We start from the raw sequence: 13,283 nt of genomic DNA on the forward strand, positions 1-13,283 counted from the left end.
AACTGTTTTCCTAACAAAAGCTAAACAGATTCGGGGTTGTCCTTCACTGGTTGGAGCAGGGCCTGTTGACCAGCTGCATTTTCTACTGCTACAGCCCTTTCGAAGCACCGTAGAAACCAACAGTTTAATAAACACAACTGGGTCAGCAATCAGACTGGGCTCCTGTACAGGGCGGCAGCAACTAGGAATTTCTGAAAGTATGAGCTTTCATTTTTTCAACTGTATGAGCACTGAATAGTCAACCTTTTACTATTAGAAAGTTTAGAAAAATCTGAATCTATTCTCATACTTCCCTCTCCCTCTCATTTCAGGTATTTCATCCAGTCAATGTTTAGAAAATTTTAACAAACAGTCTATTAGAATTCTTCCTGCATTCTCCAAGTTAAAAATGAGAATTTTAACTTTTATGCTGTTAGAAGATATATTACTTGAAAGAAAAAAAATGCTAGTAAATATCAACAATATAAGGAATAGAAAGAAAAAATGCACCAACCCTTGCTAGCTTCTCAGTCACACTCACTCATCAGTTCTCTAAGCTGTTCTGCTCTGACCAGATTGAGAAAATTAATGCTTGTGTATTCTTGGTATTCTTCTCTACTATTTTTTTTAATGAAGCCTATTAACAGGAAAAACACGCTGACAATTACTCACAGTAAGCAACTTTGAACCTCTTGAAAATAATCCTACTTAACTACTACAGCAACTTGTTTCAAACAATGCATACAATCATTGCTATCCAATGAACATTCTGATGACTTCATATTAAGCAGAAGTTTCTATTGTACATACACCGAAACTAAAACAATCTGTTTCTTGCTTATTTCAGACCAAGATTTAAAACACAACTGTTTTCATATCAGAATTCCAATATTAGGGCAGCACATAGCAATAAGATGAAATATGACTGCCTGAACCAGTGTTTCTGCAACTGTGCAGATGAAAACTGTTCCTTCCATGACTGATCATGATAAAGAAATCATGAAATGTATTAAATAACTTGCAAAAACATTTCAGATAAAGCTTACGCACTGACCAGTAGCACCGTTACATACTGCTAATGGAAGCTAAATGTCAGCTGCTAAATCAATGTCTAGAAGTCAGCCAGCCATCTCCAATGAAAAGGAAACTTTTCCCCCTCTAATATGCTGCTTCACTCTAGATGAAAAATTCATTTCACAGACTAAAGTGAAAAATAAAATTACTTCCATGGCACATTTTGAAACATTCAACAGAAATGCAAACGGTAGTCAGAAGTCTGATACATATTTAATCCAGTGTCAAGATCAAGTATTTGCTTCTCAAATTATTAACCCACTAAATCACTAAATCAAATCATTAATCCACTAAAATCAGAACAGAATATTGAGCTATATTTTTCAGATCCTGAACTGTTTCCTCAATAATTGCTGATTGTTTAGCACTATATACCTGACATCAATTTTTCCTTTACAGATGTCAGAAATAATTCTTAAAAGCTGATACCATGCAAGATTACCATTTCAAGAACAGACTATGAAATGAGTGAAGGTTGTAAAAAAAACCAAACAGTGCTGTTTAGAAGCAGTTATCCATGTGAGGTAACTTAAAACAATCATGTTTTCAGCTCATGCACTGAGTGCCAAGGAGTACCACAGTATTCTGAAGTTTCACATACTACACATTGAAGAGACATTAGGAAAGACCTGTTCCATCTATTTTACACCACATAATCACAACACAGACTTTCAAGTATCACTGCTGCATAATTTATAACAAATTTTAAACTCAAAAGATTATGTCTGCTATTTGATTCAGTTAGTAACACAAAACCAACCAACTAGTAGAGTCTTCCATCTGGTGGCTGGAGCTGTATGTGCATTCTATACATTACTATGTGGTGCTACTAGCTACAGCATATACCCACAATTTTGGCTACTATGCTGGAGGTCTCTACTGTAAAGAAACAAAACTGAAGCCATTCTTGCACCTCTACACTGTGCAAAAGAAAAGGTGTTGTCTTCATGGCAGAAAGTATTCAAACTTTTATGTATACATTTGAATTGTTTTGTTTATTCATCAATTAACCCACACACGTTCTTTGTGTTTACTTCTTTACTTTCAGCAGAAGTGCTAAATACACCTGTTTATTAATTCTGTTTAATAACACTGCTAATTTTTGGCTCTAAAAAACCTGAATAAACCTGTAGCAGAGGTTTGAATTGAAATGTCATAATAACTACATCCGTTTCCATTTGTACTATCCACATCTGTGTATTTTACAGCAACATCTCCCAATCAGAATAAAAGCATGATCAACACAATGTGCCCAACAAACTTAAGAGAAATAGACTTTTCCCATTAACATTTTCCACAGTAGGCTGATAAAAACAGAAACTTTCTTCAGTAAGACTTAAACAAACTGACTTCCATACCTTGGCAGCAACAATGCTCAGTCCCATTCCATTTTGTTTTTTTAGTGTTACAGTGATAATTTCAGGTTCTTTTCTCAAAGGCTGAGCCTATCAAACAGCAAAGGGGAAAGAAGAAAAAATTCAGAAGTTCATATTCACTGCCAGGCTAGGGAAGTAACTAAGCAAAATAGGTCACTAAAAACAAAACTACTTTGTTAGAGCAGCAGGTCTCACATCCTAAATACTATATCTGGCGCCTATTTTACAAGTAGAATGTATAACATTTAACTAGTACGGATTCATATTAAATACTACACCTGTCTTATACTACACTGTTGAAACTCTGAAGTCTACTCATTGTTTCTCCTTCTTTAAATCAGTAAAGAAATTATTAATGAATCACAAATTGAAATGTAACAGTTCTATAAAATTGTAGTAACTTTTAACAAAAACTCAAGTTCAGACCCCATAGGCCCCTATTACAAAGGTGAGGGTGATCTACATAGAGAGCACAATTTTTAGTGCTGGATCTAGAAGATGGTTATCATATTTACAGAATTTTTAAGAAGCCAATTAATTTCAAAGGCAGAGTTAAAGCTTTGAAATAAAATTACAAAAAATTTTACTTCTGAATAATCTTGAATACAGCCAGAGTCCCCAAACATGTTCAGTATTTTTTTTTTATATCTTTCAACATTGCCATTCCTCAACTCAAGAAGTTGTCATCACAATCTTCATTAGCTGAAGCATGTCAGTTGGAGCACATTAACTTGTATTCATCCTGAAACGTAACTGAAAGTTCCACAAGAACCATGACAAATAAAAATATAAGCCAAGGAGAGTAATTAAAAAAAATATTAGTGCTTTCTGATTGAGTTCAAGTATTAAGAAATGCAAGTGGTTTTTAAGCTGAAAATACTAATTTAAAATATGACACTATTCCTGTTTAGTTGCTCTAAAAATTATTTCACATACAGCCATCATTTTTCCAAAACCAAGCTGTTCTGTAACTTTGATATTCAAACAGCGAAGCAGAAAAAAATCACCACAAAACAAACAAATGAAAAAAACAAACCCTTACGAGAGAAAAGAAAAACACCCTCACCTTGCACTAAAGTGAGACCCTTTTTAGGAAGCATAATGTAAAGCAAAACTAAAGATTTTTTCTTTTTTCAGGAAAAAGCCCCAGACTAGAACTTAATACTATATATTTGGTTTGTAACTGCCAATTTATAAATAAAAGCAGCCTGCAGTTCCATAAGTTACTTATAGATCCATGTCCATATATATTTTTGCCTGTGTTTAGAAAAAATTTCTTCACTGTTTATTCTCAGACTGGGGGAATATGACAAAGTTTGCTTCTGTAAAAATTATAATCCTGCTACAGCCTAGAAAAACAGTGACTTAAAAAATTCTCCAAACAGTTCCTTAAATGCACCAATTCACTGATGAACTACATGTTTAACAACAAAGCCTATTCTTCCTAATAAGGACTAAAATTCATCACATAAAACTCAATGCCTTGCCAAGATTGCAGTGGATAATTATTCCCTGGATCAATACTTACCAGCTCAGCATTCTCATGGGACAGGTGACTTTCATAATCTGCACCTTCAAAGTATATTGTCCACGTCCCTGGTGAGCGTGGATGAGGTGTTAGTCTACAAAAACCTAAAAGAAAAAGTAACATCAATATAGTCATAGTATTTTCTCAAGGGTTCAATTAAAATAAAATAGTATTAATCTTTTTATACTCATTAATGTGTCAAATCTTGTATCTCAAATGCCATTATGGGCTTTGCTGCAATTGTAGGCTATTAGCTACGAAATCCTATTGTTCTATAGCTGTTGTTTTTGAGAAACATACTTGCTTAAAAACACTGCAGGCTCATTGAAAACTCTGGGGCTGCAAAATATTGCTTTTACCAAGCAGATTCAGAAGAGACATGAAACACCAAATCATCTTTTAGAATACAAACCACCAAAACTCTCGTTAAAACAGTGCTACAGATATCTACTTTGCAGAAGGTCTAGCAAACGAGTCTCAGCATAGATTTAGCAGAGGAGAAGCTTTGCAGGCACACATTATGGTTTTAAATGCAGCACTGCAATTAACAGGTATTCAGTTTTATTTACTTTTTGTTATTTGAAAAACTCCTAGAATTTTGAAAAAGACACCACAGCAGTTCAGAAATATCCATTTTCTCCTAAATCAGGGACATTGACAACACATATCACACAAAAATTATTAATCACTCCATCCAAATATATGATATTCTCCTCCTCATAAAGACCATTTTTCAGCAATTCAGTTTATACTGCTTCACTCCAAAAAGTCCCCGCAGCATAATTTAAGGCATACCCAAAAAATAAAATTTTGAACACATGCATTAAAAAAGCCTTACTTATAATGAATATACCAACACTTGTATGGCAGCTGAATTATATTTACTAATTAAAGAATTTATTCTACTACTCTCCTGTAGTCTCAAAACTATATCCTCTCTTACTCACTGGCCTTTCACAACAGACAGTTTCCTACTTTTCTTTTAAATGCAAGAATATAGCTTTTCTATAAGTTGGAAACAACAATTGCAAAGGTTCACTGTAGCATGGAGCAAATCTGCCTTTTCAATAGCTTTTTTTGCTACAACCTCTTATTTACCTTGACATTTCTGTACCAATTTTTTAAACAACTGCTTTTAAGCAGAAAATTAAGAAATTCTAATAAAATTGAGTAGCACCAAATAAAGATTATGACTTGTTAATTTACTATAAATGCTCAGACAGACCCCCTGCTTTACTTTCGAAAGTTTAAAGTCAGTTTCATGCAACCACAAGATCTATCATCTACTCGTCACCTGAAGTTCTGTCAGACTACAAGTGCCCAAACCATAAGTTCTTTACACTGAACAACCGTGAATGAACTATTTAAAGCTCATGGGGTTTTTCAATGTTACATGGAAGCAGCTGATAAGTAAAAAAAAAAAAAAAATTTAACTATTCAATTCACATTAATTTTAAAAATCAAAAAAACTTTTGGAGCAAAGGCAAAACAATGCTTCAGCAGGCATTAGTAACTCAGCACTGCTTACTTAGAACCTTGAAACTCAAAGAAAGGGACAAGGACAAAGGGTAAGGATTAAAAACCCTTAATTTTAACAGCTTGCAAATGCAAAGAAAAACATAGTATAAAAAGACTGAATCACACATAAAGAAAAGTTGCTTACACTTAGCTAAAATATATTCTGCATTCTGTTTGCTACACAGATCATTGTAAAACAACAAAGAGAACTAACCTCTTTGACAGAGTGGATCTAAAAATTCTTGTAAACCACTTGGAACATTCCTGACAACGTCACAGGAATAGCCATCTTCTGGTAAAAGGAAAGGTAGCTGTAAGTCAGGATCCTCTTCCAGCTGGACTTCTCGGCCATCGCTGCGAGCAAGTTCATCAGCCGTATTTTCTGCAACAGTTACTACATTCTCTATCAATTCCTGAACAGAAGGCAGAAAGACATTGTTACTACGAAGGAATAATATCATTAAGTTAAAAAACTTTACATTAAGAAGATGCTAAGAGTGCAAGAAAAATCAATTTGAAAAACTAATTACCAGATATAAAACTTCTTTGGCTCTGCTATGTACAGTCACTACCCTGCATTGTTTTATTTTATGAAATTCCATGGATAATTGTATCAGCAAATGTGACAGAAGCTCTTATTTTTATTTCAGTATTTTCCAAACTTGTGGTGTATGTTTTTAATATAAAAATAATATTAATAAAAATAAAAATAATAATAAACCAAGCAACTACCTATGTGTAAACAGGTAATATAGGTTATGTTCTTCAGCAAAAGACTGTTCTTTGGTAGCCAATACATAAAAACATCTCCAAGCTACAAATCCTTCTTCCTCCCACTCCCCCAACACCTTTTGAGCTGTTGTATTAGTACTTCTGACTTAATAAACAAATGTATCCAAAGTTAATAAAAGATGGACTTTGTAGACAATGCTATACAAATATTAGACTGCCTCTGGCTTTTCGTGGGTTTTTTTTTGGTTTTTTTTTAGATCAATGAACTTTCAGAGTTTACCCAGAGAGTGATTTTTTTTTCTTTTTTAAATTCTTCAAGGAACACAGCTGTTTTTTGAATTTTGACATGGTAAAACTTAGAATATTCAGTCGTCTTAAATATCAATATAAAAACACAGTCCCAAAAGCAACATTATACATATACATACATAAAAATTCCAGGTATCATTATGTTAATCAAAGGACAATTTGTCTGCTGCTTGTATAAAGGAATTCAAGATCCCTGGATATTTACATCTTACATGTCAAAAAGTGTAAAGTTTCTGATGCTTTCCTTTGATTTCTACAAATTATCAAACTTTGTTCCTTCTGGTTACACACATAAGCAGATTTTAGGGTTCTCTTCTAGCACCTTTCTGTATTTCATGACAAATGGTGTAAGATGCAGTGACACCTCTCTGAATATGTGCAACATGGAATGGTACCTTCCTTTCCAACTCAGTGTAAGAGACTCTTGTTAACACCCTGGTCAAGACAGTGAAGTACATCCACCAAAGATAAGATAGCTATTCACCAACAAGAGGGTTTTTTTTTATCTCAGGCATGTTAAAACTGCACAACGAGCAATAGAAGAGACTTACTGTTGGGATGAGTGGTTCATCTGGAGCACAGTGATAATTCTGCAACAAAGCTTGTAGCTGCAGAGAATTCAGCTTAAAGCAAGTACTATTAATATTTGGAACATCTGCATGTGAGTATTTGTCCATGGTAAGCAATGTGGTTGCCTAGAGGGGAGAAAAAATTCCCAGATGACAAATTCAAGCCAGAATAAAATTTTGAGCCTGGTGTCTAAATGTTCTTTAGATAAGAGACAGGAAAAGAGAAATCAAGAAGACAGAAGTGTAACAGAAGCAACATAAATAGCTCCCCAAACAAACACTAAATACATCTCCTGCACCAAAATATGAATTAATACTAAATCTGTTGTAAGTGAAGCATATCAATTTTTCAGCTACTCTTCTTGTCTCTGTTCAGTATAGTTACTGCTCAGTCTTACAAATGGAAATTTAACAGTCGTTCACTACTAATTTCACTTGTAACTTAATCATTAACATTACTGAAAACATTTTGTGTCTTTACCTCAATGCCACCTTAACGTTCCAGGATTGAATTCACACAAGCTATATGCTATATTATTTCTAGGAACACAGCATAGGCAAATATTCTCTTTGAATGTATGTGAGAAGTGTTAATCACAAATACACTCACCTGTACTATTCTGCTCAGGTGGCAATCAGCAGCCAATTCTAAACCTTGTTTTTCTGCCCAGGCTTCAATGTGGCCAAGCTGTTGGCGAACGATAGCTCCCCAGTAATGTGAACATAACCCTGAATCTGGGGCTGTAACTAATCTGTTGAAAAGCCACATGTTGATAAAATGAAACAGCTGGGAGAAGAGCTGTATGGTCAGAGCAGCATTCACTCTACATCGTCGCAACAGGGACATGGCTCCTGTCAAGGTATGCAGCACATCATCTACAGAGATAAAACAAAAAGTCACTCATGTTCACAAACTGCAGGGTACACCTAGTTTAGGCAATAACACAAAGACACTCAAGTCAGGCTGGTGAATGCTAGGTGGAACCTACATGTATTTAAGTTACACTGTCTTTCAGAAATGCATTTACTGCTCCATGATTTTAAAGATAGAGGAACATTGAAATGATAGGTGGAACGTAACCCCCAGAATGAAAATAAATTCTTGGGGAAAACATTTATCATACAAGTAAATAACTGGCTACACCCAACATTTAAATCATTTTTATTTAAATCTTCACTTGAGTAAACTGTTTTTCCTATTAGTTTTTATAACAAGTTTCAACCTTCATATTCTACTGTTTCAAATGTATCAAGTTGTACTCAGAAATTTCAGCAATAGTTATTTGCATTGCATGATGCATTTAAACTATAGAATGCACCTTCTGTTTCTACATCAGATTTTTAAAACATTATTCAAAATCACATTTTCCAATTACTCCATTGCAGTATTATCTAACAAGCAACATGGACTTCTATTAGCATCACCAACAGCAAACATCCCCATATGCTTCCTAGTGGAAGCAACACATTGATCTCCACATCTTCTTTAAAGCAAAACTTTTAACCAGAAATCTCTTTTAAAGAGACCATTAGTTTTTTTAGAATTGAAACTCAGGATTGTGTCTGAAAAAAAATCTGTAGATTATAAGAAATCTATAAGGCAGCTCAAAAATAACTGAAATAAAAACAGCATCTGCTTTTATTCCAGTATCAGTTTGCTACATTTTCTGGGTTTGTGTCCCCAGAAGTACTCTCACAGTACAGGGCACAACAAAACACAGCACTGCATCTTCAGTCTTCCTTAAAGGCTTAATGCAGGAGAAAAAGCAAGAACAGAAAGCTTACTACGTAAAGTACCAGAAAGTATCTATGACACTTGTATAAACACTCCTTGTAGTTCAACAGACTGCTCTGTTTAAATGCTCTGCAGATCACTTCTTCAATTACTGAGGCATTAAAAGTCTTAGCAGAGTCACTGAGCCAGGATTACAGACACAGTGTGATAGCACACATTGAGCAAGGTGCTCTGGTGGACAGGAAAACCCAGAAAGGTTCATTGTTGTGAAGCATCATGTTTCAAGTATCATGGCAGGGAACTGTGGCAGGTGAATCTACACGGCCAGTCAGCCTGACCTTAATAGCTGGGAGGTTCTTGATCAGGTTCTCCCATAACATCTCTACAGTGAAACTGCCAAGGTGAGGACTGGATAAACTGATGGCAACACACTGAGAGAACTGGCCGGACCATAGGACTTAGTGGATTTGCAGACACAGTCCAGTTGGCAATCACAGGTTAGTGGCTTCCCTCATGTTCTGAGGTGAGACTGATACTGTTTAATTAATGACTTTAATTAATGATCTGAGAAATCTGATGGAGCACATTCTCAGCAAGTTCACAGATGATACCAAGAGGGAGCAAAATACTTATACACTACAGAGCAGCAGTATTTTTCAGAAGGGCCTCAGTAGGCTGGAGAAATGGGCTGACAGGGACTTCATGAAAGTGAAAGGCAACTGCCAAGTCCTGCATGTGGACAAAGTCTATGCAACAGCACAGGACAGGTGCCACCTGGACAGAAAGCAAGCCTGATGAAAATTACAGAGAGAGATCCTAGTAAACATCAAGTTGAATGAGAATTAACAGTGTGTTGTTGCTTGAAAAGTATTCAGTTGCACACTAAGCCGTTTAGTCAGCAGCAGAGAAGCTAACAGGAAGGAGAGAGGGAAGCAATCCTTCCAATGCATTCAGCATTGCAAGACTGCATCTGGGGCACAGCATCCAGTTTCAGAATCCCCTGCACTAGAAGGATACATATTTTTTCAGCAGAGAGCTTAATCATCCATTCAAAATTGGTCCAAATAATTCTCAGGGGTTAAAGTAACTTGTAAATGTAGTACCATGAGTAAAAAATAGATTTTTCTTGTAACAATGGTATATTTTGGAAGACACAAAGATCAAGTAGTCTAACCTATTTTAGGCCTCTGAGGATTATTTTCTTCTGGATCATCAAGGAATGCTGGCATGTAGTTATTAAGCTCTGACTGCAGACAATGAACCAGGTACCTGGAAGAAAATGGGGAAAAAAGTGAATTTTAAATCCTCTGTGTTCATTACAAGTGGTTCTAAAGAAAAGAGTTTATCAAATTACAAGATTCCTGAAATCTCTGTGTTATGAATGTGATTACAGGAAAATCAATAATACTTTTAAAAAGGCCTGAGAGACCAATTTTCCCATAAATTTCCTAGAAACATTGAACAAAGACGATTTGTCTTTGGTAGTCTGGGAACAAGCAGGGACATTTACATGCAATATTGTTACCACACTGGTAAGAGAGTATCATATGTTACATGAAGAGATTCTGTCAGGCCAATCTTGGATTCCAAAAGTTTGCAAAAATATTTTTTTCTAAATAGAAATAGATGTTTCTTTGTTTTAAAATCTAGCAAGAGTAGTACTTAAAAAAAAAAAAAAATTCATGTTGTGACCCCACACACAAAATCCTGAAATGGCCCTATGGCTTCGTGTGAGAAATTTTTTCATTCTTTTATTTCTTTTACCTTTAACTACCCTGAAACGAAAATAATCTCTTTCTTTTCAAATAATTAAACATTCTCTTTAACTCTGTTTTTGCTAATTCACTTACTTATTTTCTGTTAAGAACTGAAACTAAAAAGGAATCAGATTGTTAACACACGTATACAAGAAAATATTTCATGGCTTTCTAAAACCCCCCTTTTGTTTCACTGTAGACATTTTTAATGAAATCCCCACAACTGCTAGAAATTAAATCCATGGCAATTTCAACCAGTCCTGGAGTATGCCAGTTACCATCAAATGACATTTTCACAGCAGACTTCTTTCTGTTCATGCTTCAGTTGTGCTTTTTTATTTGCCTTCTATGTATATAGTCCAGGGTTCTCCAGAAGTTTAATATCTGCATTTGGAATCTGCCATGTTACACTATACTTATGGAAAATCTACACAGCTAAAATTCAAGAATAATTTTGCATCCAGACTGCTCATAATGTGGAGAGAGAAATACAGCACCATTCCTTCCTAGCCACAGTAATATTCTGTCTTTGATGACTACCTGGCCAATTACAGTAGCAGGAAGTTATTTTAAGACACCGATTCAAGACACTGAGCTAGGGCAAAAGGCACAGCTTCATTAACAACTAGTGATTTAGAGATAGTATAAAAATCGAAACTCTCTCAAAATAGCTACTTGTTATACCATACTTGCCCAAATTTTACCACCAGAAAAAAAAATAAAAAATCTGTGGGAATTCATACAAAAGGGTCTGGTGCTCCCCTGAAACCTTCTGTAAGTTCAGAAAGCAATGACAAGGTTTCACAAATGGCACGTATTGCTCTTCTGAGAAACACAGTCCCTCAAAGCTAAACCGTTCAATTGTGGTTAGGTCTCCCAGTCATGTTACAATATAAAAAGAGCACACAATACAGTATTTCTTATTACAGAAAAAAAGAAAATGCTATATTTAAAATAGTCATCCTGTAAGTGCGAGTAGGCTGGGTCTAAGTCACCCAAGGTACACTGGGGACTTCTCTAAATATTAATTTCTGATTTGCAAATTTGGTAAGAAATACTTGTTCAGTAGTGGCTCAGGGAGAAGAAAAAATCTGACTATGAAATAAAATTAAGCCTTTTTCTTTTTATTAATGCTCAGCCAATATTGTTATCTTTATTCAAAGACACCTTCCTCTGAGGGTTTCCCTTCCCATTTGGCTATTTCATTCAATTTTTCCTTCAATCATTATTCTAATTGCCTGAGCTGACAAGTATAGAATGATTTTCATACAAGCCAAAACCTGTCCTTCCTTTTTTAAGAAAAATCTGAGAAAAAAAAAATATTGTGCAAATGGTTATTTATGAGAATTGTGAATATAGATTATATTTAGAAGCCCTTAAAGAGAACAAGATTCATTACTTTAAAGACCCAGGAATATTTAACCCTATGTATTTACATACTAACAGCATAACTAATCTTTCCTCACAATTTCACATTAAACTAAGAGGAAGTAATCAACACAAACTAAATTTCCCTAAAGTTTTGATTAGCAGCCTCAAGTATCACAAAATCATCTAACAAATGAAACTTGTGCACAACTCCATGATACATATTCACAAAACAGGGCATCTGTCTAAAGAAAGTGTAGGATGTTCTTTTAAGTTTTCCTCTCAGATACTTAACAATATACAAAGGACATTACTGCAGTATCTAAAATTTTTCAGAAATGTGAAGCTGTTCTATAAATCACAGAAACAAAGAAAATGGTAATTGAAACAGAAGTTTGACAGCCTTACTTGAATGCCATTTGAACCAAGTGCGCCAAAACATCTTGTGCATCCACAGTAATTCGGCTAAGATCTCTGTCTTGCTTTATGAAATTGAGTAGTTCAGATGCATTTGCCATCCAAAAGGCAAGGGCCCCAGCAATATTCTTCTGTTTCTGTAAGTGGAAAGAAGCAAGAAATAATACAGGGAAATAATTTTCTCATAAAGCATGGCAGCTTAAAAAGGCTCCAAAAGATAGACCAGTACCTCTTTCCCATTTCACCAAACACCTCTCAGATACCAGATATTTGCAAAATGTTTGTACGTAATACTGCAATTGCTGTAACTACCAAGTCCAATTTTAACATGTTCACTGAACACATGAAATGCTAATAAATTGCCAATAGCCATATCAATGAAAGCCACGGTGTAAGCATCTAATTACACAGTGCTAAGAGCTTAGCAGATGCAGTATCTGGTAATCTGTGCACTTTTAAGCGCATATTCACTACTACCCACTGCCACGCTGATACTGCGCTCACTGGCTTTGATACCATGTGATTCAGTATCAAGTACTGATCTATCTCACCATCTCCCGACCACAAATGCCAGGCCAGGCAACCTCAGATGAAATCCAAAGAATAGGAACCACAAACAACAAAAAAAGAAAATAAAGGGAAGAAAAAGAACTTTGGTCATTTCATATCCACATTGAAGTGCGTTAAGCAGAAATTATGGAATGCCATAAAAGTTGCAAAGTCAAAAAAGGATTTTAGTACTGCATGTTCCAGTTGCTGAATGAGTGTTATGAACTGTTCAAGTCCAGCTGTTTGAGTATTGTATTTTGATATGGAAGCAGCATGAGAAACTGAGCTAAGCCAACATAGCTAGGATCAGTTCCCAGCAAACATATCCTACCTGATCAACCTGGTCTACCTCCTGGAGAAAAACGGACGAAG

General features: G+C 35.2%; 1 protein-coding gene across 18 annotated transcripts in view; it reads right to left on the minus strand.

Moving 5' to 3' along the window:
* The window catches only part of AFDN (afadin, adherens junction formation factor), a 118,253-nt gene that overhangs the window by 38,982 nt on the left and 65,988 nt on the right, over positions 1-13,283 (minus strand). For 11 of the 18 annotated variants that reach the window (XM_058833899.1, XM_058833903.1, XM_058833898.1 and 8 more), the window contains 8 exons: positions 13,243-13,263; positions 12,354-12,499; positions 9,995-10,089; positions 7,696-7,961; positions 7,068-7,211; positions 5,690-5,888; positions 3,958-4,061; positions 2,412-2,498 (listed from right to left, as the gene is read on the minus strand). In XM_058833899.1, the coding sequence (XP_058689882.1) occupies positions 2,412-2,498; positions 3,958-4,061; positions 5,690-5,888; positions 7,068-7,211; positions 7,696-7,961; positions 9,995-10,089; positions 12,354-12,499; positions 13,243-13,263 (1,062 nt within the window). The remainder of the gene's footprint in view (positions 1-2,411; positions 2,499-3,957; positions 4,062-5,689; positions 5,889-7,067; positions 7,212-7,695; positions 7,962-9,994; positions 10,090-12,353; positions 12,500-13,242; positions 13,264-13,283) is intronic. The other 7 variants (XM_058833907.1, XM_058833900.1, XM_058833908.1 and 4 more) reach the window with 1 other exon arrangement.

Source organism: Poecile atricapillus, chromosome 3, assembly GCF_030490865.1.
Source record: "Poecile atricapillus isolate bPoeAtr1 chromosome 3, bPoeAtr1.hap1, whole genome shotgun sequence".
NCBI lineage: Eukaryota > Metazoa > Chordata > Aves > Passeriformes > Paridae > Poecile > Poecile atricapillus.